The sequence below is a fragment of the Dermacentor andersoni genome, chromosome 2, assembly GCF_023375885.2.
Source record: "Dermacentor andersoni chromosome 2, qqDerAnde1_hic_scaffold, whole genome shotgun sequence".
Lineage (NCBI taxonomy): Eukaryota > Metazoa > Arthropoda > Arachnida > Ixodida > Ixodidae > Dermacentor > Dermacentor andersoni.
Window position 1 is genome coordinate 79,537,110 of NC_092815.1, and position 25,943 is coordinate 79,563,052.

General features: G+C 45.1%; 1 protein-coding gene across 1 annotated transcript in view; it reads right to left on the bottom strand.

Moving 5' to 3' along the window:
* Window positions 1–5,003: 5,003 nt before the first annotated feature.
* Window positions 5,004–25,943, bottom strand: part of LOC126541783 (oxytocin receptor-like) — a 73,160-nt gene continuing 52,220 nt past the window's right edge. The window contains exon 2 of the mRNA XM_050188711.2: window positions 5,004–9,744. Within this exon, the coding sequence (XP_050044668.1) occupies window positions 8,191–9,396 (1,206 nt within the window). The 5' untranslated portion in view covers window positions 9,397–9,744 and the 3' untranslated portion in view covers window positions 5,004–8,190. The remainder of the gene's footprint in view (window positions 9,745–25,943) is intronic.

Consider the following 25,943-nt stretch of genomic DNA (forward strand, 5'->3'; position numbering starts at 1 on the left):
GTTTACTATCTACCAGTAACTCGTAAGCATCTTCGTTATCCTTGATGGCTGTAGGGCCAGTAAAGTTTTTCACAATGTGCCGAGAAATCTGGTGCATTAAACAAAAAAGGATCACCTGTCCCGTGCATATGGGGGCACGAGTTGTTGGCACAGACTGCCAAGGCCGTCATATACATAGACATAGGTACTCGCTATAAGATACCCGGTAGTGAAAATTTATCCAGAGCTCTTAAATAAATGGCAAATGGCAACAAATGGCAATGCTCGTAAATACGGTGTCCTTCAAGCGGGCCGCTTGCTTTAGGGCGTTAAACTTTATTCTGTTTATGCTGTTCTTGCCCGACTGCACACTTAAGTGAACAGCACAGACGTAAAGATGATGTAGGACGTCCTTCCTTATCTACGAGCCTCCACTTCAGGCCACCACAACCAAAACTGCCGGGCCATTATTTTTTAATAAAGTTACTTTTCTTCTTCGCGCACTCTAAACTGGTGGTCTTATACTATAGTATTTTGCAGCTTACGTGGTCGTCTTGACTTCTAAGTCGAGGATCATGCGCTTAACTGTAAGATCCCATATAATTTCCGGAAAGTCCCTCTGCTTTTTAACAAGGAACAAAAGGCTAAGCCGCTGCTATCGCGGCGAGCGTGCAAGCTGTCCAACGGTCTCAAATTAATCTGTCTGTTTTTTATTAATTGTTTTCCAACGACGGAAGCTTCTGGGCTTCTATCTTGCGATCACATTTCCTTCGCGGTGTCGGCCTTATCTCTCCTTTCCTTCCTTGAAAGCGGTTCACCTGCAACTACCGTTCCCTTCCTATCTCTTCTGCAGCGAAGCGCTATTTAACTTCATGCTGACTTTTCTTTTTGCTCAAGCATATGTGCAAGTAATCTAATATCTCGTTTTACTTTATTTTATCTAGACAGCCGCATGTTACAAGTCCTTTATAGAGCATTAAGCTAAGCCGGCTTCCATATAGGAAAAAAAAAAAGAAAAAAGGGCAACACACACACAAAAATAGGACAGGTATCTTAGAAGAAATGTGCAACAAACCAAACAACATATTAGTGACGTTAAAAGATTCTTGATACAATTAGCAAAAACATATAATTAATACGCATTGTAAATTAATGCAGTTGCGTAGCCATGTATGGTGGAACAGCGTAAGATAGAAGTTTTATAGCAAATATTCGCATATTAAAGTACGGGACATTCCGAAGCATTCCCCATGCGGTTGAAAAATCCACAACCATGTGGCACGTGTGTATAATCGGTTAAGCCACAATTAAAGTGAGTCAAGCCTTGATTTCCGCTCAAATATATATGTGCAATCATGGAGTTGAAAGTGGCCGCAAATCCGGCCTCCGTGCGGTGCGCGAGAGGAGCGTCTCACCACGGAGCGCGTGAGGCCGAGTTCGAGCAGTTTGCTGATGTGCACGCCTAGTGGCACGTAAGCTACAGGAATCGGACTTTTCGATCCGGGCCCGCTGCTGTTCGCTTGTATTTGTGTTCATTCGGAACGGCTGATCTGGGCGTCGAGGGCTCAGCTTTAACCCGCACATCCTGGAAGATGGAATAGGGAGGGAGGGTGTTCAAAAGGGTTTCAATTGAATGTAGAGCTTACGTGTTTCGCACAGACCTATTCTCCCGCTGCTCATACCTCGAAAGCGAAGCGTTATTTGCCTCACTCTGACCCAACCCTGGAATTTGGCGTAAGTTGGCAAGTCTCGCCGATTACAGAGCTTATATACGCTCTAAAGTGCTGCAGTAAATGGTGGCAAATATCTTGGCAGCTCTGCTTCGAAGTATTTAATCGTCAAAATGGCGGCAGGCCATCATTTCGTAAGGCGTACGTCACGACGTACTGCGCACGGCAGGCGACCGAATCATGTAATTACGTATCACGAGCAATTCCTTTTTTCTCTCTCGTTTTTCTTTATATCATGACATCCCTATTATGGCATCGAACCAACAAAGGCCTACACTTGATGATGATGATCCCACGGCACTGAAGATGAGGATCGACCAACGTAGGATACTATCAACGTAAGCCAACACAGCGGTTGACGTAGAAAATAACGCAGATTCAGCACAGATGTTAGAATCTACGTAAAATCAATATTTAAATGCCATGCAGATAACCGCGGTTAGTGCGATTGCATTTCTTTTCATCGTGTGCAACGTGTTACCTCATTCAATGTTTGTTTATGCATCGCATAAGTGACAATTTCAGTCTCTCGCGATGCTTATGTTTATTCACTACATGCACTGACGACTAACTACATTGAAATAAACCATGAAACCCAGCGAATTTGCACTTTGCGACGTCGTTGCCGCGATGTCGCGATGGCGAAAGCAATGCATGATGCACGTCGAGAGAAGAATGGTGAAGAGAGGTTTACGACACATATCTACGCACATAGTTTTTCTGCTTTCTATGCCATTCGTGTCATGGTGGTGTACATACTCAATGTGGGGGATTAGCCTACAATTGGCACATAACTAGTGGTCGATGAATGTGGAAGCCCAAATGTAAGATCTTTAAGAAGCTCAAGGATGCCTTTGATTATCATGTCCTGTTCCATTATAAAGTTTGTGTGTTGTAAATACTTATTGGCCGGCATTGTATGTATAGGTCACGATTTATTGTTTGTTTAGCGAAAAGAAAGCGGCTCTCACTGCCATTACATTTTCTCCCAAAATTCCGTGTCATATAAACGCGATAATTCGTTGTGGCACTTGCCCAGTTGACCATGAATGGGGCAGCCTAAATATAAGAAATGTGAAGAAATCGAAGTGGTCATTCAGTATCATGCGCTCTTTCATTAATAGATTAAACAGGCCTAAGAGCCGACGTACACGTTTTGTTTCGTGAATGATTGTGTTAGTTTGTTTGATTGCACAGAACAGAGGGACACCTGGCTATATGTTTCGTCAGTAAACATTCTGTGCCATATAAGTGGCCTATTTCTCTAGAAACTTGTACGTACACGAAATTTACCAGGGGGGGCGGGGGGGGGGGGGAGGGGGAGGAGGAGAAACAAAGCTTCTTTTCCAAACCTGTACATGTCTGTGCCCCATAGGTACAAAGACCTCCTAAATAAAAAGCAGGAGATTTTGAACAGCTTCATTGAATTCCTAATTTTGTTATGTATTCTTGCGCCGCTGGGTACGGTCCCATTATTGGCCAATTCTCTTGAATGCTTATGTGCTACCATGACACAATGGCATAGAATCCCCAAACATATTTAGGTAGCTGTCGTACTTCTGTATGCACGTGCCTGTCATCACCATTCTTCGCAAGCCCGCTATGTATACATCGCCTTGGTCATCGTGACATCGCTACGTCGGTGCCGCACAGCGTGCATCCGACTGATCTTGTATTTGCATTAAGGCATGCCTTGTCCGCGGTGTAGCACACAAACACAAACTTTGCATCAGATGAAAGTTGTGACTTTTGTGATGCGTAAGCAAACCTTGCAGGATATTACGCATTGCTCGATATCAACGTTAACCGCATTCTACCCGTCGGATTTGCTTGCACAGCAGTTATTTAACCACTTCACTAAAGCTTCGCATTACACAACTTGATCTGATCTGACGTTGATTTGACCTTTCTCTCTTTGTTTGTTGTTATTGTTGTTACAGCGATAGCTGCTATTGGCTCACTTTCGTAGTCGTTTTCATGTCCGCCGCTGCCCGTCGCAAAAGTTTCGAAGTGCGTTGCATGTTTACGCAAAAATTCATTAAAAGAATGCAACGCCCGGAGTGGATTCAAACTCCGGTTCCACGACTAACGGTTAGAAGTGTTTCCTCTTAGCCGCTCTGTCGATGCTACCAAAGCGAAGAATACTGCGCCTGGAAAGAGCGCTCACGCCTGTAGTCGTTATGATCGGCTGATGCGACTCTCTATATCTTACCTATGAGCCAGCGCAGAGGTGAAATAACTTGAAGTCAGTGGCACAACGTGAAAACTAGGATGGGAAAGAGGCGGCAGCTATAGCCTCCAGCCATGTTTTTATGTTATAACAATTTCAGCACCGGGGAACGCTACCTAAAGAACGTGACATTTCCTTCTTTTGCTCGAGGAGAGACTGTTCTGCGCGCACCTGCGAACGTTGACTCCGATCGATGCCATACGAGACTGTTATATCGGGCCTAATTCTGGCGATGCTATAGCAGAAAATATTAAGAATTGCCTGTTGTCAAGCTTTGAAGCTGAGGCATAAAACAGGACCGAGATGAAAGGATTTAAACGAAGGCAAGGGATATAAAGCGAAAGGCAGAGTAGGAAAGAGAAAGAAAAATCAGTGCCTCTGCATTTGTTTACCACCGGGGAGCACCACCCTCAAGCAAAGAAGACGTGGACGAGAATTTACATTGAAGGAGGGCTTTTTTTTTTTCCTTCTGGAGAGCAGATTCGCTCGCACATGTTCTTGAATGTTTACTCGAAACGATACCAAACGAAATAGTACAAGATGTACTGCGTACAATATTGTACCATCTACGGTGTGTCTGATTCGTATCTGTGCCTACCTCCAGTTCTTTCTTTTATTTTGTTTTGCTGATGTATACCTCAATTATGATGTGTTTGATACACGTTTACTAATTCGTATTTGACCACGTGGGAAATCGCGCCAGTTTTTATATACAGAAACAGCCACTTACCACAGAGGCGTTAACCATAACTTTTTTGAAAAGGTTCGAGGCTACTTACCGAGCTCCGAGATGCGCAGTCGCCTGACCAATGGAGTTCTGACTCGGTAGCCGTTGGTGCGGCGCCCACGTTATCTCTCATCGAAGCAGCTTTAATCTTGCTTCCATTTGATATTAATAACAGACATGGAAAACCCGGCAGGCGCTTTTTGCTCCCAATAGAAGACAACAAATTTCAACATTTACTTTTAATGATGTGGCGCGTAGCCTTTAGAATGGGAATAAAATGGAATCGCGCTTTCCAAGCATATAAGCTCGAGGTGCACAATAATGCAGTGACAGCAAGCATGACTAAATAAATTTATTTTTCCAAACACACAAGCAAGTGTCACCCAGATATCACGTAACAATAAATAATGAACAAGGCATCATTTTTCCCGTGTGAACATGGGCGAAAGATCAAAAAGCTAAAGCCTCCATATGAAAACAAGTGACATTTCATATTGACAGGCACAACAGAATACATTGGTATACGTACCACCAGTTTCATTTCTTTTTCTTTTTCACCATTTACATCGAACCCATGCTTTTAAAGGATCGCTTGTGACAGGGAAACTTGTTCTGCATGCATTTCAGAACGAGGTAGAAACTACCTGCACAAGAAATTGTAAAATTCAGCTGGCTAATTAAAGTGATTTAATATTTTTTATAATTATCTTCTTCAAGGCACATGTTGCAATTCAGAAATCAAAACTGAGCGGCAGTGATGTCATGCTTCCATAGCCGAAGTTACATGACTACGACCACTTTCCGCGTGCACGGATCGGAAGAGTGCAATGACCTACATTGACGTTGTAGTTAAGAGTTTCCGAAAAGCGTACATCAATTAGTTCGAGAAGACGCTTACTCGAACGACAGTATATATTTTAGCGGAGGTTGAGAACGGATATCTCGCATGTTGAGCAAGTCTTAAAATTCCTGCCAAGCAACTTCAATGCTTCTCAGTTTAGATTTCGTAAGGTGAACATGCGTCCTGAAGTACATAATTAAAAATCAGATTAGTCAACTTTTTTTATAGCCTGCGGGCAAGTAATACCCGGGTCATCAGGTAATCGATCTGAATAGATTGAACTGCGTGACATCTCCATGAGAGGGATTTTCGAGAAAATATTTACGAAGGGTTGGCGGTGATGTCATCTCACATTACCTTTACGTCGGTGTTGATGTCTGCCATGAGGGCCGTTTACCAGATGATGACGTTGGCAGTACACCCAAAGGCTTCGTTGCTGTAACTTTCATGGGAAAATCACAGTAAAGAGATACACTTTGTAAAGATGCTCATACATTCCTTTTTTTTTTTCCCCATGATCTTGCTCCGGTCAAGTTGAATATATCTGTACTCCGTATTTCTCTGCATTTCTTTTTCTTGCATGGCCGTATACATCGATGTGTGTCAATGTAATTCTGCCCACGTTTTAATTTCGTTCTTTTTGTACCCTGCACTGCCGTGTAGCGTCATGTAAAAAAGATTCAGTTCCTTTATTGAAGCCACAGCCACTTTTAGGAAAAATACATTTGATTTGATTGGAAGCAAAAGAGAATACCTACTATAGATATACTATATACTTCTTTTCTGTGTGTGTGCGAAGTTCACGTAGCTGCATTGATACGGCTTCACCGTTACCGAGCAAGCTGGCGCCAGTGTTCCGTTTCTAGAAAAGTACATTCTGAACAAAACAGGAAGCAATACACTCAAACGTAGTACGAAACTACATGCAACGAGAAATGTTACCTTCATGCAAAGTGCATTCTAGCAAGGGTTTTAGCCGTAAGACCCATGTACGAAGGTAGTTCTTATTCGTGAATTTAGTGCATGGGTATCTTTCGAAGAAATAGTGCTATATGATATGGCCATGGTATATGTTCAACTTACATGACGCCTGCAACAATTATTCGTAGGGATTGAGTCGTTCGATTCCAAGCAGAATTAAACGACTGGAGCTCAGAGCGTGAAGTATTCGAACAGCTCTAGGTACTCTTATTTTTGTTTCACAGCCTTTCACGTCTCTCTCTCTCTCTCTCTCTCTCTCTCTCTCTCTCTTTCTCTCTTAGGTTCCTAAGTGAAGCTTAGCTCTTTATGTCTTAATTACAATTGGAGGAGACAGAGTTATACAGGCACGAAAATATTTTTTTACAGGTCTGAGGATTAACGCCATGAACGTAACTGTGAACTACGACGTGTGCCTGTGTTGTAGTTAGTCTGTTCTATATACAACATGCCATTACACATTGATTTTTACAAGAATATATGCAGCACACCTAGTCAACATTCTACGTTCTACATTAGGGTGCTCTGGTGGCTCTGAGGCCAAGAGTGCCAAACGAAGGTTCTCAACAATTCATCCTGCTGTTAATGCGCCTAGGATACAAGCTGCGCTATACTTTTTGTCCTACTCCACCGTGATTTACATTTTATGGTGTGCTCATAAACAGGCTATCAAAATAGGTACAGTGGTATAATACTGTTTAGAGTTTACTGCTGTTTTGTGCCTCGGCAATCAAGGCCCTGGCTTTAAGACAGGCACTAGGTTTCCGTCACGAGTTTACAACAGGCCTATCGTCGGCGCTCTTCCAAAGTACACTCACGTTCTACAGACTTCGACCAGTCTGTTATCAGGAGTAAAAGCGTGGTATAGCAGCCATAGATCAAGATAACTGCAGTACTGAGATGGCTCGTAATGACTTCCAAGGTTCTTTTTTGTGTGTGTGTGTGCGCGCGTGTGAGTGCGTGTGTGTGTATGTGGCCAAGGGGAAATTGAGAAGCGCAATGTTGTTTTTTGAGACGTCGAGGTAGTGTTATTTCATAAGACGCGGGTTATTACATATAACAGAGCGGCAGCTACCATTGATTTCTTTATTTAGCAACCTGCGTGTTGAATATGGAAGGCTTGGCGTTTTCCATTACGCACGACAAAACTGGGAGCTGGTTCGCCTCAAGGGCTTCCCCTCAAGGGCTTCGCTGTAACTGACTGTATGCGTCAGGCGCTTTCGGCCCTCGAAGCAACGTACTGATTGCAATAAATCTCTAGCGGATGGCCTGTGCGTGTTTCTAGTTTGTTTAAAATTTGTGACGTTGTCTTCTGCCGAGCAGCATTGTGTTAATGCCGAGTTCAAGGCATAGCTGTTTGTACAATCAAAGAAAGCTTTACCAGGCTTCTGAAAATAGAACGGTCATACTTAGTGTTGGTAATTATATTTCTGATTCTACTTCTTGGGCACATATTCATTGGCTCAGTTACAGCAACTAAGAATACAATTTTAGGCCCGAACTGATCAAGAATTACGCAATTTTCTTTCACCGAACAAGCTATAGTGAGCTGTAAGTGCAGTTTTGGTTTTGGCGCTTAAGAACGAGCGTACCAAAGTACATATTGCTAATTGCGCTGCTTTTTCGCGTAAAGGGAAGCAACACTCATAATTTGCCAGCTGCATCTAAGCGAGATAATTCCGCGTTCGAGCACTACATGTCTCGCTCAGTGTTTCTCCTCAATTTGTCGCTGTCTCTCGCAACTCTCGCACATTTCCGGAGCAGGTGGTGGCGCTTTTGCCGTCAGAGGTCGCCGTCGACGGCGAGACTGCCCCGCCGACCACGGACCACGGTACGTCACCGTGACCGTCCGCTTCGAGATCGAAGAGCACGTCAGTCGGCGCCAAAGACCGCACACGTGAGCGTCGCACCACGTGACTCCCGCACCGCCGTTGAAGGCCAGATAGACGTAAGGGTTGACGGCGCTGTTCAACGCCGATATCACGCCGAAAACCGCGACCAAGTTTGGCCCGAGCTGAACGTTTTCCACGAACGCCAGCAGCATCTCCTGCACCATGTACGGAAGGTTCGTCACCAGAAACGCTACGAATATCACCACAGCCATTTTGAGCGTCCGCAGGCGCGCCTTCGGCATTGTGCTTCTGGCGCCGTCTACAACGCAGCAGGCGCCGTCGAACGCACCGCCGACCAGCGCCTCGGGCGGCCGCGGAGAGGACGAAGCTGAGCCTATCTTCCACATGCGCAGCAGTATGCTCGTGTAGAGCGCCACAAGCGCCACTAACGGCAGGATGAACACGAACGCGAAGACAAAAGCCATGTAGGCTTGTCGGGCCGCAGCCGAGTCGTGGTAGATGTAGAAGAACGAGGCACAGTAGTACTTGTCGCGGACCATGACGAGCCGAAACACGAACAGGTTAGGCACGGACGGAACGAGAGACAGCAGCCAGCAGGCCGCCGCCACCGAGCGCGGCTTGGGCGCCGGAGCCAGAGGGTTGCAGATGGCAAAATGGCGGTCCACAGCGATGCCTACCAACATGTACGTGGACGAGACGAGCGCGTACGTCTGCAGCACCTTGAACACACGGCAGGGGGCGTCGCCGGCGATCCACACGCGACCCATAATTTCCCACAATAGCTGCGAGTTCATGGTGATCAGCGTGACGAGTAGGTCGGCCAGGGCAAGATTCAGGAAGAGCACCTGCGCCTTGAGCAGCCGGTGGCGCCGTGACGTGAGGAGCCTGTAGCAGACCAAGAGGTTACCCACGAGCGACAGGACCAGCATGACGCCGATAAGGCTGATTCGAAGCGTACTGGCGTATCGCGGACCGAGCACGACGTCTTCGACGGAGACGGCTCCCAGCGACATCGTCTCGTTCTCCGCGCCGGAGAAAAACACGAGGTCAGAGGGCATGCTTGAACTGACGCCGTTCTCGAGCCAGCGTTTGCTTCTTTACCCATCGCCCTTGAGGCTGTCCAGGAAACAGGCCAAGGCCACGCAGCTTGAGTCGAACGGAACTTTTGCTTTCCCGATCGTGTGATGGAAGTAATTACATTTTGTTTGAATGTCGCCAAAAAATTCACACCAGCGTATTTCCAACTGTTCTTCCACTTTTGTTCGGCAGCACTCTTGCTGCGTACGGGTTAAATGTTCAAGCCACAGGGACCTATCGCATCTCTTGTCATACTCAACAAATCCAGGTATCCTTGGGCTTTATGGTAGTCATTGTGAGGGAGAGGTCCTGGCTGTAGCGACTGCCGTCTGAAAAAAAGACAAGAAAGATTGTTTTCATTCGTGTGAGGTGGAGGGTGCAAAATAAATCAAGGTGACTCTACTACTTGTGTGCATGTGTTTGAATTTGCGGGGTGTGTATGTGGACTTCACCCACTTTGGAGACATTCAGTTGTAACAGAAAACGGTGACCGACCTCAGTTGCTATAGCATTCAATGGCTATAACGTTCTCAATGGTTATAGGCATAGCGATTATATTATCCTAGTGACTATAGGTACAATTGCTATGACTTAGCGCAAGGTCGCAGGTTTGACCCTCAGCCGTGGGATCCTTATTCTATGACATAGGAATGGCGCACACAAATGGGATGGTGCACCGTGCCTTAGGCTTATGTTGAAAAGCCGACGATTGTAAAAATTGACACACCACCCTATACACAACCGTGTTTTCGTAGCCCTAGTGTTTGACCGTGACGTTTAAACCAATCATGCTACATGAGCGAGCGTGAGGCGACTATAGAAAAGCTTGTGTGTATCTGGCCCCGCAACGACGACGAGCGCCTTTTACTCTGCACCTCGTTTATCACCTGCATTCAATGTCTTTACCCACAACAGGAAGGTTTCGTGAGCATAGCCTCATGCGTCGCAAGTTCCTGAAGTCGACAGAACTCAGTGACTGACTGTAGCCTCAATGGGCACCTTCGGATGAATGCGTTGCCAGTGTTCTCGGTACCCTATATATCTCTTCTCATCCCTCAACGTCCTTCGCATTGTGTAGGGTAACAAAACACAAGCGTGTGTTGTTGTGCTCTCAGCATTTCCTTCCATTATGCTTCAATCTTGAAAGCCGTCCCTCATATTAAATTAAATTGAGGAACTTACTCTGCCATGTCAGTGACCTTCGTTAAAAAGTAGTCATTAAAAGCGCGCAGCGTGGAATAGGAACTCTATTTCTGGACGCATAGCAAGGCATGCTCCACTACTGCGGAGAGGCAAAGGATCAAGCAAGTGCAAAGTTTTAAACTAAATAATAAAAATAAATATATCGATAGAATTTCGCTATTGAGAAGTCAGATTAACAAAAGTAAAGCGAACGAGAACAGGTTAAAAGAACGATGCATATGAGGTCTATGAATTTAGTATTGCAATATACTATGTTAGGAGTTCAATTTTTTTCGCTCACAACGATTTTCGATAACCGCCTTCAGCAGATCGCACAATTCTAATTCTATAATTGCATTATTTGAGTAGGTGGACACTGATTATACGATAAATAGAAAAGCATAACCGTCCAATAATAAAATCACCCTAAATAAGTTTCGACCAAATAGTTTTGGCCGCATTTTGAAATCCCCGTCGTCCAGGTTGTGGCAAACTACACTGTTGTGCCACTTTCTTCTATAGCGAATCTTTCTACACACATATTTTCGCATTCATTTAATAAAAGAAAGAGACCTTTGTCAGCTCAATCTATTATTGAAGTTTCGGCGGAAATCTGGCAGTTTCAGAAATGCTAACTGTTCTTTCGAACAAAATTTTTCTTTAGAAACCATAATGTGGAGCCGATGCGGCTCCTCCTCGTCAGATTCTTCATAATTTCAGTTCTTGTTTCACAGATTTCATTGGGTAGCCATTTTGCACCTTGTTGGAACAGAGAACCTCTCTTGGTGAAATGAAGCTGCTCTAGGGACGAGACACTGAGTGTAGAAGAAGACATGACGAACCCAGACTTACGGTTTATGGAACAGACTTAGGTTTATGGAAATCACACAATGCTGCCTCTTCAAACCATGCGCGTGCCCAAGCCAGATCACAAGCGCGTGACCAACACTCCCTCGCGGAGCCGCTATCTACCCCCAAAAAATCAAGATCTTCCTTGAAAAGATTCACTGACCGTTCCTGACGCACTTATCTGGGCCATGTCTTGCTATCAAAGAAGCTTCCAAGATTTCACGAGCCCTTTGGTCCTTTACGCCCTAACACCTTCATTTTGTCAAAGATTGGCTTGCACTTCTTAACACAAGACCTATGATGAATTGGCAGGTGCTTTTCGCTGCCATCTTTTAATGAGTGCTCCATTAAACGATTGTTGATACATCTTCTGGTTTGCCCCACATAGAACATTCCACAGGTCAGCGGAAAGTGGTAAACCGCTTCTGTTCTGCATGGTACATACGTGCGTTTGTGTTTTGTGCCACATCTATTACTCTTAGGTTCAACGTTATCAACGTTGGAAAGGGCGCATAAACGAGACAACTTGCAGGGCACTGAAAAAAATCACATCAACACGGAATTTTCCGGCCACCCTCTTCATCCCGTGCGAAACCTTATTAACATATGGCATTGCCTCAAACTTCCGCCTCTTTCTCTTTTTTCCTAACTCAACCGCAGGATCGCATGTAGAAGGCATATGGCCTTCAACAGCGACTCAGCTATGGCCCGGAGTACGGCCTGCGGGAAACCTGCATTACGGAGACGTTTAACTTGTGAGGAGAAACCAGCTCGGACCATATGGTGACATGACTTGGCAAGAGATCGCCCCAAACATGACACCACAATACCCGTTTTGAACAGCTTTGAGTGACATGAATCGCACGGTAGAAGTGCCTTCTTTGAACGAGGCGAGTATACACACAACTTAGGTGGTCCTGGTCTAATGAAAGAACATCCTTATGCCTAAAAACTGCAAAGAAGTACTCCTTTGCAGGTTTTAGACATGAGGCTGTCCTTCGCAAGATTCATTGTCACTCAGTTATCTCATAGTGCAGAAAATTGGCTCAATCCTCTTCCCACCACACCGTGCGCATATTTGCACGCGCGCATTATAACGCACGCAAAAAAATGCGCACTTCCACGCGGGCGCAAGGCTAATTCAGCGAGGAGGGGTCTTCGTAGGTATCCTTCGGCTCCATACGCGCCAACGGTGGCCAGTAATGGGAGGAATATCAGACAAGGAGAGCCACGAAGGATCATTAGCAGCCGCACTCCATTATCGTAGCCTCAGTGCTTTCGCAAGAACTGATTTATTAAGCCCCGCTCCAGTACTCGCCAGCTCGGACTCATTAGGGAGAAGTATGTGCGTTCGCGCGAAAGAACGGAAAAGGGGGGAGGTGCAGGGAGGTGTCTGCTAAGCGCAGGGCAAATCAAGAACGAAGGATAAGTGCGGAAGGAATAACTGTGGAGTGATGGAACCGGGGCCGTTTCTACACCGTGGCGCTAACTAACAGCGGCATTGTGTGTACCGGCTCCCGTGTGAATGTGGGACGGACAGATCAGAAGATTTCACTCTTTGACCATGAGCGCTTTTCTGTGCAATCTTTTAAGCCTAGAGCAAGTGTAAAGGTACGCGCTGCAAATATAAATAAAAAATAAAGCAGTGGTGTTTGCTTTTCTCCTAATGCCAGTGTATGTGCATTCGGCCACAATACTTTACGTAACACGAAATCTGAGAAAAAGCTGAATTTCTGCCCAACCTCACAACGCAGCGTAGTATTCGCAATTACAGCCTCTACCAGCATATGTGAACGACATTCTCATGTTCGGTTTCACTGACTACTGTTAGAGGCTTCTCGGAAATGGAACGCTTTCTTAGATCCCGTGGTCTGTAAACTTTTGTGATTCACTGTACAGGGATAAGTGGCGTGTTACGGGAGAGGTTGGAAGCAGACCCTTCTCGCCTGCTAGAGCAGTTTCTGTCTTCATTGTCTTCATCTGTACTGGAATTATGAGCTAAAATTTACGGCACTGTTCACGTGAAAAAGGTTGTCCATTTGCCGATAGAGAAAGAAACAAAGTATAGTCGAAACGCCAGAAAATTGCTACATATTCATAGGTACGAGCACGGTAGCACACGACATGGCGTCCTTGTCCGAAAATAATAATTTACTTAGCGCCCATCACTACATACAGGCATGTAGCACTGCACCATCGCAGTGAAAAGCGCCGAACAAGTGAATAAAGCAACATCATCAAGAAAGAGAGGGGGGGGGGGCAGTAAGAAAAAAAAAGACAATAACTGCCGCTGTAGCACTTCATTGAAGGACAGTACATACTTGTTTTCAAGACAGTAAACCATCCAATGGCGATCTTAATTAGTGCGAATACTGAATGCCACTGCAAGGTTGCATGCACCACTGTAACAAGGCTGAATTTTTTCCTGTGCGCAAGCGTGCTGTGGTCGCTCAGTAGCTAAAGCCTTTCGTGCGGAGCATGAGCTAACGTGTTCTATTTATGCAACGGCAGCTGCATTTCGGTAGATGGCAAAGCGAAAAATATGTTCTAGTAATTACGCCGTTCCGCTGGTAGCTAAATAGGCCTACATAATCGTACATGGTAGAAATAACGGGACCCAACCACTGTGCTGTCCCTGGTATGTATCCATGACACACTTTTTGGACATGTATCCATGACCCACATTGAAATTGAAGTACTCAGGACCCATATAAGGCATCTAGCCAGGACTCCTCGTCACCATTTAGCCTCTCTACCAGCAGACAGGCCACAGACATCTTTCAGCCAAACGATAACTGCATATGATGAATCATTGCCAGCTTGTTTCACTCCGGCTGCGAGACCTTCGATCCCTCCATGGTGCCTCGCTCAGCCAAAAATCAACCTCGCAATACCTGGTATCTCGAAAAAAGCTCATCTGTCATCACCAGCCCTTAGACAGCTCACGCTACTATATTTGTACGAAAACTACCGTGACTCTACGCATATTTACACTGATGGATCAGTCCTTCCAAGCAGCTCCGCGGCGGCAGTCGTCATACCAGCGAAAGCTACAACAATTAAATTTAAGACGACCCACGTGACAACATCGACGGCAGCAGAGCTCGCAGCGCTCTTTACTGCCCTTCATCACATTGGTGATGAACCGCCACACAAATGGACAATATTCTGCGATTCGAAGGCGGCACTGCAGTCTCTACTGTCACCTTTACGACGCGGACCACACGAACAGCTAATATTCCATATTACCGAGACGTTACACCATATAAGTGATGCAGGCCATGAAATAACCTTCCAGTGGCTTCCAAGTCACTGCGGGATTATCGGCAATGAACGGGCGGATCACGCTGCCCGCTCAGCCCATACTGAGGAGCGTCACGTCCCAATTCCTGTTTCTAGAACTGACGCGGCACGGAAGCTCCGCCTACTTGTTCGGCAGTGCACCGCGTCGCAATGGAATGAGCCACATTTAAGAAATACGCGACTCTACTCACTTGATCCAACATTAAGTCTTCGGGCGCCATCACAGCTTCGCCGTAGAGACGCCACGCTGTTATATCGACTTTGGTTGGGCGTTGCCATTACTAAAGCCTATGCCTTCCGCATAGGGATGACCGACACACCAACCAGTGACCACTGAGGCCATGAAGAATCAATTGGCCATATTTTGTGCGCCTGCCCGCAGTACAGTCCACAGAGGGCATGCCTTAGCCACGAACTTGACCAACTGGACGACCAACCGCTATCCGAAAAAAGAATTCTACAACATCGAAAGGACCTACCTCCACAAAAGAAGGCCGTGCAAGCGCTTTTGCGCTTCTTGCGATCTACCGGCCTGTGTGAACGACTTTAACTGGAACGCCTTTTGTGTGTGTGTCTCCATGAGTGCGCGTTCCTTTTTTTTTTTAATTTCCTTTTTTTAATTTTTTTTTTTTCGTTTTCCTCTCTATCATCTTTCCAACCCCTATCCCCCATCCCCAGTGTAGGGTAGCAAACCGGAGACTCATATCTGGTTAACCTCCCTGCCTTTCCTCTTCATTCTCTCTCTCTCTCTCTTGGACGGGAAACCGTATTCGTTGTTGCCATCGGCATGTACTAAAAAGCTGAAGCGAATACTGGTCCTGCATTCAGTATGTTTGTTATTGCCGTAAAGCTTACCATAATATTTCACCATGGTGTATGGATGGTTAACTAGATGGAGCGTAAATGTATTCTGCGCTTAGTTGCTCACATATTTTTTAAATTATTCGCAAGTGACGTTTTTTTCTCATCTGCAGTAAATTTAACCTTAGTTACCGGGATTTCAAAACGGAGAGCTTGTTGGAATTCGTGATTAAATAATGAACTACCTGTATACTAATCAACTACCGTGTGGGGCTTATTTGTAAGAATCGGCGCAGCAGCACGACGTTATAGAGGTGAAGCTAAAACACTTATGTTGCATGTTTACTGTAAATAATGTCAATCGACCACCGTTACCATGTGCCATCCGAACCACACAACAAATCAGTTTTGGCTGCACTGTTGTCGAGCTTTATCTGTATCAACGTCAATTATTTTCTTCTTTTTGATGTGTCCCTCCCTAGGTCAAAATACGCTATCAATGTCTAAAAAGCTTCAAACCTCAAGTTCTTCCCCCTCTCTAATCAGACCAAGTAAACGTGATTTCCAGGATGTTTATTTCGAATAGAGTAGTGAGCCCAACGGTGGTATTTAATCGCGAGAAAAACAAGAAACGTTGAAGTCACGCCAAAAAGTCGCAATCGCTATTCCCAATTTCGTTGGTGCTGCAGCATCCAGTGGCTAAGTTTAGCTACACCTAACGTCATCAGCCATTTAAGACTAAGTTCAGTTACAAGTGGTATTCTACGTACATCTGATCGCGATACGCTTCCCGCAAGTGCGCTTCCGAACTTCACACCTCAAGCCCATCCAGACTACGACCTACGTAAGCGACGTCTCTGCAGTTCAGGATATGGATAATGTACTCGTCATTTAGCCTCACATCGTCACTGTCCCTCACCGTACCTCTCACCTCACCATGGCCGCCCTCACCAACTCTCATCCGCAGCAATTATCCTCGTCTCACCTCATCTCACTTTCACCTCACCCCGTGAGGCTGAGGACTCCCTCTCGAATGTGTCCACGTCTGGTTCGAGGTGTATTACCGTTATGCTATTCTGAAGAAACCAAGAAGGAAAAAAAGTACATAAATTTCCAATACATAGCCAGAGCTGGGGCTCACGGCATGCATTGCAATGTATCAAAATAAAGTGAAGTAACGTATGTATTTACAGATTTCGAGCGCGCATAAAAGCTACGAATTTGTGGATAGGCAGAATAAGTGAAAAATTGGAGATAGTACGACAAGCGAAGAATCTGCTGCCATCTCCTCCTTCCCTCTAACCGTGCAATGCCCAGCGTATAAAGGTTTGCTACGCAGACTTCCACAACTCAAACTTTTCATTTACGCACAAGAAAGGTATCGCATCTCCTATAATAACGTTTGTCAGACACTACAGTGCGTCTTTAGTTGTAGATAGTTCCGTACATTATACTAATTGTTAACTACCGCACTAGATAACGTGTTTAGTCGCGGCAGGCGTGCACCCACACTGCGGAGTGCGAACATTTTCGAGAAAAAGAAATACCTAGGCAATGGCAATGACGCGCTGGGTGGTTTGCATGTTCTCGAAATTATATATATATATATATATATATATATATATATATATATATATATATATATATATATATATATATATACACACTACAAAAATTCTGACAATTGTCGTCTAATGCGTAACCATTCTGTCACTCAACTGTTTTCTCCCTCTTCCTTCCTTATTCCTTATTTAGCTAGCTTATGCATGTCTACCCATCACTACCAATCACCTACTGTAACACTATTATAAGAATCGCATGTGTTAACTTGACCAATTATGCAATTATTTTGCACTGATAGCGTATAAACTGTGCCGAAACGCCATAACAATCGGTTTTTGTTTTTTTGCCAGGCCACAGCTTTTTCTTTTCTTTTTTCTTTTCTTTTCTGTTACAACCTTGAAGCAGCGACGGCGACCGTAACCAGCTTTCTTTTCTTTATTTCTTTTTGTGTGTGTGTCAAGCCTCCTCATACGTCCGTTTCTTCACTCGCGTTTCGCGTGCGCAGCCTCCTTCTTGAATTAAGTTGAATCCTGGGGTTTTACGTGAAAATACCGAGATCCGTTAATGAGGGATGCCGTAGTGGGGTACTCCGGATTAATTTTGACCACCTGGGGATCTTTCACGTGCCTCCAATGCACGGCACACAGGCGTTTTTGCATTTCGCCGCCATCTTCGATGGCGGCGAAGATGACAGCCGCCGTGGCCGGAATTTGATCCTCCGACATCATTCTTAGCAGCACAATACCATAGCCCCTCAGCCTGCGCGGAGGGTTTTCTTCTTTCCACACATACGCCCGCGTGCGTATATGTGAAATAAATATGGAAAGCGAATTGGTATCAAATTCATCGCTTCAAACGCACGGAACAACAACGAGATCGGCGACAGAGGCAGCGGAAGTCGACCGATGAAGAAGATGCGGCCAAGGGATCGCGATTGCAGCAGCAAAGAAGAAAATTCATGGCATTGAAACGTGCCAACGAAGCTGCCAAGGAACGACAGAAGTGATTGGAGAGCGAACGATTGCACAAGCATGTCAAGTGCGTTGCCAAAACGGATGAACAGCGACAAACCAAACTAGCCGCGGACGTTGCATACCAACATCGCAAGGCCAAGGAACGTCTGTCTTTGGCAACGGCTTCGACATCTATCTTCGAGCGAGACTTCATCGCCAACCTGTTTGACCTTGCTGGTTCTGCGTGTGACAAACTGCGGCACAAGAAGTACTTGGACTGCGTCACGGCCCCCATGTACGCGACGTTGTCCTTGGCCTTTTCCGACGTTGTAGAATTCTCTTCATTTAACGTGCGTAGAACGTGTAAGTATTCGCTCGCCCAAACTAAAGTGCCTTTGTACTCCGTGAGCAATGGATATAAATGTACGCCCAAGCCTGTCCAGCTCCCTCCACGCAACTGTATAGCGGAGCGCAGGGTTTTCCCTCGCGTACCCTTCGCGCAAGTGCGAAGGCTGCACTACAACAATGGCCAATACGGCGTGATGCCATAAGACAGTCTTTGTGCAAGTCCGCAGTCCTCCTCCTGTGTCCACCGAGTAACCCTGTATGCATTTTGCCACCCAAGGTGCTTGACTTTGCGTATCATGTGCGCAATGAAACAACAGTTTAACAACTACATCACGACTATAAAGGTTTCAATTAACAACCGGTCAAACAAAGGCCTAGCAAGCCCTGACTTGGTGCAAAACATGGCTAATTTGGTCCAAGAAAATGTGCTTTCGCACGATATTCCGTTGTTGGTGCAGCCAACCCGTATGTAGTTTTTTTTTCTTTGTTACTACCTTGACACGGCAACGGTCAGTTTTTATTTATTTATTTCCAACGCTACCAATCGCCTACTATTACGCTATTATAACGACCACATTTGTTAACTTGACCAATTATGAACTTATCTTGCAGAAATAAGGCGTCACAGGACGGGAATATTTTGCTGGGGTACTCGCCAAATAATGTTTAAGTATTACAATATTCTCTAAGCGTATCCCACACATATATGGGGTGTTTTGGTTTATCGGTAACATAATATTTTTAAGATCATCCGTGAAATGTAGCACATTTCTATTTCTTGAGCTAGGTTATTCTCACAAACAGACATTTGCAGAGGAAATGAAAGTGACTATTTGCATAATAACAAGTTTTGCTAGTTAACTTTCCGATTAATTACTTTGAGAGGCATATTGCAATTTACGAAATTCAGCCGGTGACTTTTACAGTCATATTCACTCGGTGAGAATAACACGAGCTTCGCGATATGCTTCCCCAATGTTTGCGACGAAATGCATTGGTGTTCTAGAAACTTTCGAGCTCCAATGCATAAAAATGTGTTTTGTTAAAAAAAGTACGGGGACCAACAGTGCATTTTAAGGCATTTTTAGTGCGCTTACCTCGAAAACGTTGCTAGTTCGCGAATTCATTTCATGTGCATGTGCCTAGTGAAATCGCTGGCTTCAATTCGTGTATTTCAATATGTGCGCTAACGTCATTAGTTGAAAAGTTAGTGAAATGTGCGCTAACGTCATTAGTTGAAAAGTTAGTGAAATTCGTTAATGAGTCAATTAAAGATATTGATTTCCAGAGTAAGTATTGTACGCTTCTCCGAGCATTCCCGCTCAATGCGTAGATTTGTACTGAATGCCACCAGAGATTTCTAAAAAAAAAAATCTGTTAACGTTATAATAGGACACTCAGTATATACTCGCGCGCTGGTTTATTCCCGCAAGCCACTACAAGATGGCGATAGCCCTTGTCCAGAAAACTTGTTGGCAACTGTAAACGTGTTCATAGCCGGCTACCACTAGTTGCATTTATTAGCGTAGAAGTCTGAGTGCAGTTCGAGGGATTCCGTGAGTAGCCATAAGCCGACCTCGTCTAAGGCCCGCGAACGATAATAATTCATCAAAGAAACAGTGGGCCTGACAGAAGCGAATGCGACAACATTTTACTGCGGTGCCATTACAATACTTTTCTACAAATATACTTTCCATGGCGAGAAGTGAAGGTGAACAAGTTGTTCTAATTTTCCGTGATGTGCAAGTGCGCTTGGGCATCACAGGATTTAACAAGCGCAGACAAGCAAAAGTACCTAACATAAGTTTTCACAGAATACAGAGATTCGAAAAAAGGAAGAGAAAAGAGGGCCTCGAAAGGGGCTCTGCAAAAATACGCAGAGCCCATGTCACGTGCACTCAGGTCCAGTATTCGTATAATATCCTTGGCCTGTAATTTCGTTAAAAAAGTCAATAACATTTTGGACCGATGGAACAAACGAAACTCCAAGACGTTAAGAAAAATGCAGATCCAACGTACATGTTGGAATATACGTGAAGCGAAGCTTTAGTTAAGCAGTTAATTTAAGAGGCGATGCGTATGATGTCATTTGCATTTATGTCACGCAACGCGCAATCTCACAAAATGTTTAGTTTTATTGATTTCCAAGATCACAACTTTAATGTCACGCAAACACCACATAACTCCACAGAGTGTGATGTCATCACACTTTTGGTCCCAGATGTTTGAGGGTCCATAAAACAGGCGCCAGGTATTCGTCACCTGTGACGACGTCGGATGCTCGACGCCTGCTTTGGATGTGACCTGGAACGCGGGCGATCAGATATCAGAATTTAGGAAAGGCTGTACTGAAGCCAGGCCTACCTGAAAACTGCGACCGTTGAGAGATGGACAACAAGTTTGGGAAGACACTGCTGCAGTTCTTGCACGACGCCGAGTTCGAAGCTTTTCTTTAAGCCTTCTTTAATTCTTTATCCCTTGCGGCAAGTCCTCCCTCTTGCCCCCCCTCCCCCCCATTTGAAGAAAGGAAAAAAAAAGAGACGTATACGCAGTGATGACGCAAAGACGAATGTGATGGATGATGTTTGCTGAGGGAAGTTATTGCGTTCGAGTGGCCTATTAGAGAGATTACTATAGATCTCATGGACGTTGCCCGCCTCCGCTATTTATTTGTTTCGTTCTTCGTGCAGTTAGCTCTCGGCCCCCTTTTGCTTCCATCTTTCATTTCCCTTTAGCCTTCACTCAGTACAGGTAGCGGACCAGAATCTCTTCCAGGTAACCTCCTTGCCTTTCCCACCCCGTTTGTCTCCCTCTCTCTCTGTTTCCTGAGGGGAGAATGGTGATGACAGGTGCATGCACGAAGAAGTGCACTTATCAAGCAACATTTAGGATTTCTATGCGTCTTCTGTTGCCGTAGGAAATGCTCATTTTGGAGGAGTAGCCAAGAACGGGCACACCCCCAATGGCGCATACCGAGTGGCTAATTCAAAGAAAATAAAGTAAGGAATAGAATGCGTGAAGCATAATTCACCCTTTCATTAACAGGTCGGTGCACATTAGAGATGCCTGTGAACCGATAATATATGTTTAGGTTTTATGTAGGAAGTCTTTTTATTTTTTATTATGCCGAACATACGTGCTCGTACTTGGTCAACGTACACGGCTCATATCAGCTCGTTCGCTGGTGCTCGCGTTCGGCGCACACGTAACATTTGGAAATACATATATCCGCAAATATATCCGCCTAGATCGCAACCGACGGCACAGCATCCAGAAGCCAGGTAATCACGCCTCCTTTACAAAAATGACTTTAGACTGTGTATAGAAAGTCTATAGACATGTTATAGACGATCTTGCCTTTCTATAGATTTGGACTTTCTCGATAGAAAGTCTGTAAACTGTCTGTAGACGAAAGTCGATAAAGTTTCTATTTCTTTATGTCTCTTCGCAGTCTGTAGATGGTCTATAGAAAAAAGTCGATAAGGTGTTCGTTTCTTTTTTGTATACTTTCCCTCTATAGACTACCTATGGACTAAAGTCGATGCAGTCTCTATTTTTGTCTATTATTTGTCTATAGATTTTCTTTAGACGAAAGTGGATAAAGTTTCTATTTCTTTTTGTCTATTCGCAGTCTGTAGATGGTCTATAGAAAAAAGTCGATAAGGTGTTCGTTTCCTTTTTGGCTACTTTCCCTCTATAGACTACCTATAGACGAAAGTCGATGCAGTCTCTATTTAATTTTGTCTATTATTTGTCTATAGATTTTCTATAGACGAAAGTCGATAAAGTTTCTATTTCTTTTTGACTATTCGCTGTCTATAGACGGTCTATAGAAAAAAGTCGATAAGGTGTTCGTTTCTTTTTTGTCTACTTCCCCTCTACAGACTACCTATAGACGAAAGTCGATGCAGTCTCTATTTATTTTTGTCTATTATTTGTATATAGACTTTCTATAGACGAAAGTCAATAAGGTTTCTATATCTTTTTGTCTATAAGGTTTCTATTTCTTTTTGTCTATTCGCAGTCTATAGACGGTCCATAGAAAAAAGTCGATATGGTGTTTGTTTCTTTTTTGTCTACTTCCCCTTTATAGACTACCTATAGACAAAAATCGATACAGTCTCTATTTATTGTTGTTCATTCTTCGTCTTTAGACTGTCTGCAGACACGAGAGTCAATAAGGTGTATATTTCTTATTTCTTCTTGTCAACTCCCACTCTATGTAGTCATTCACAAACACGTACATGCACACATTCCCGTAAACACACACACACAGATATATATATATATATATATATATATATATATAAAATAATTGAGAATTAAATTAACACTAATTATCTAATCAGGCAAATTCAAAAAAAATAATCTGAGCATCTTCAAGTGATGACAAACAACATTACCTTGGTTCTCTCCAGATACGTAGCATTTGCATATGTTAAAGTTTGGCTCAAGTTAAGAGAAACGCCCCGTATACTTCTTTGCAATTCGAATTATTTTCCACGGTTTCTTATATCACCGCCGGTAAGGCCATAGGGTGGGACGTCACCAAAGGTCATGTTAACTTGTGCGAACAGCCCGTATACCGATTGTGGTAAGGCGTGAGATGAAGTACAAAACAGCCGATACTGTAAAATTCTTATTGCTTCAGGTTTAAATGCCCTCTATAGATTGGCAATAGAAAAATAAAATCGTTAATCTGGGCTGTACGCTGTAACGAAGCGCAGGCACCGATGGATAGTACGTAGCTGCGTTTGATATAAGCCACTGAAGTTGTATACTGCTGAGGTTGCTGTAGAGCCTATTTGTAGACTTTAGCCTACACATCGTGCATACCTCCGCATTTGTTGACCCCATAATATGATCTACGTAGTCGCTCTCGGCTATCCCAAGGCAGCCTTCACAGTTGCCATACCATGACTTTTGCGGCAGCAGAATAAAGAAAGCAAAACGCCGGTTCCATTCTTATAATAGATGTTATGAACGCCAGCTTCAGCTACAAGTGGATTCCAAACAGGCATCAAGCTAACAGCACAGAGACTCGCAATGTTTGTAGCTGACAATGCAGATTTTGTGAGTGTGCGATGAACCGATGTCGCGCATGTGGTGTGCGCGTTGTGTGTCGTCCAATATTCAGATGCTTTTCACATTGTCTTCATATCTTGGCTGCATCACCAACGTCGGGCGGTTTTTCGTTGGCTGATATCCTGCACTATAATCTCATCAAAGTGTCTCATTCACTTAAAATATGGGCCAAATTATCTGAGCCCGCGCAGTATTTCGCAGGCGGTATTCCTGCGCGGCCACGCATATGAGTACCTCATTGCTATACTAATTGTTTTGACCTATGATCGGAACGGAAAATTTGCACTAACATACGTGCGGGCATCACATGTGGTGGTACGCTGGAAGATATGCCATAAATGCGCTGTATTACTCACTGTCGCTGGCGATAATGCTAGTGCCTGAAGGGCCCTGTTACGGCTTTTACAAACAGCGCATTCATCCATGTGTGCGTTCCAGTCTCATACGATAGCCCACAACATTTGTAATACAACCTGCCAGCGCATTTCCTTCGTTCATGAAAAAATTATGAACAATGAAAATGAAAAGCAACCCTTTCCGGCGCGCATGGCGCGCAGAGAGAGAGAGAAAGAGACAAAAAAAAGAAAGAGGAAAAAGGCGCTCAGACTCCTCGGAGCGCGCATGCTCTGACGCGCGGTACTCCTGCGCCTGCGCAAAGGCGGAGTGCCATCTGTCCGCGTCGATTTGAATTCTCAACGAGTGCACCAGGCACGTAAATGCTTCTAGCGGTGTGCGGTGTCTGCCTGGACGTTGGTGTCTGTGTATGCGTGCCTTCTTTGTGGCATCACACGTCAACTACACTGAACGGTAAGCTTTAGAAAAGATATTTTGCGTCAATAGCTCATGATTAGGTGAGCGCATTTCGTAGCGCGAACCGGCTGCATGTAGCGCAGGTGACTCGGGCATAGTATTGGTTTGTCGTTTTCATGATTTGGTAACGCGCTCTTGTTCTCACTTATTCTATACGGAATGTTTTACAGCAAGCGATCGCTCACGTTTGTTGATTTTAGCGTCACAGTTGATGTGCGTAACAAAGGAAGTACGCCATTTTTTAACTTGATACTGAGCTGCCACTAAGTGGATTGTGTTGAGCAGCCAGTGTGGCAGATCTCATTTCGTGGCGCTCGATTCCGCCACGATGAATGCTGCGTCGCATTTGTAGTGAAATTCAACCTCCTCCTCCAACCCGAGTAGGCAATAGTGTAAGTCGAGACACGTTTCCGGACCTGTCATTTGTCAAAAACGTAAGGGAATACTCATGGGCGCACCTGGGCGAAACATTGGGCAGCGATCACTACATCCTCAGCATCTCGGTATCCACGCCGAAACTCAAGAGAACCATTGGTGAAATTAGGCTTACGGACTGGGAGGCATTCAGGCAGTACCCCCCGCCCGAAAACGGTATAACGGACATAGGGGAATGGATGCAGCACCTCCGGGACGCCCACATCCAAACCACTAAAACCATCCAGCGCACGGTCGAGACGCCCGAAGTCGACCACAGGCTCTTACACCTGTGGGAAGCCCGTGAGGGCCTCCTCAAACGGTGGAAGCGACAGCGGTTAAACCGGAAGCTACGTCTACGAATCGAGAAAATAACAGACGAAGCCAGAAATTACGCAAACGAGCTGACGCAGCAAAATTGGGTACAGTTTTGCACCTCGCTCAAGGGTACCCTGAGTACGGCGCAGACGTGGGCCATCCTACGTTGCCTTATCGAGCCCGACAAGGCGAAATCGACAACCAGTCGGACGCTCCTAGAAATCGCTCACAAGTTCCCCGGAAACGACCAGGATCTGATTGACACCCTAAAAACCAGATACCTTGGTAGCGACCCCATACAACCCTGCCTCCTAAAATATGAAGGAGACCCAAGACCAGAACTGGACGCTCCCATCACGGAGGAAGAGGTGTATGCCGCGGCACGAGCCTCACAGCGCAACACTGCTCCCGGAGTTGACAAAATCACCAATGCCATGATTAGAAACCTGAGCCCGATGCACATCCAGGACTTCACCGAATACCTAAACGAGGAACTCTGGAGCAAGGGCCACGTACCGAACGAGTGGAAACACGCGGAAATCGTGACCATTCCCAAACCCGGCAAGAAGCCCGCGATCGACGCCCTGCGTCCCATCTCGCTGACTTCGTGCCTCGGCAAGCTGTACGAGAGGGTCATCGAAACCCGCCTCCAACATTACATAGAGGACGGTGACCTCTTCCCGCACACCATGCTTGGCTTCAGGCCGGGACTTTCTGCGCAAGATGCGTTCCTAATCCTAAGGGAAGAAGTTCTTAAGGGCATCCCGAAGGGAGGAGAACATCTCCTGCTCGCACTCGACCTAAAAGGGGCCTTCGATAACATCTCTCACGAGGCCATTCTCAAGGGACTGAACGACATCAGCTGCGGGGAGCGCATCTTTAATTACGTTAAATCGTTCTTG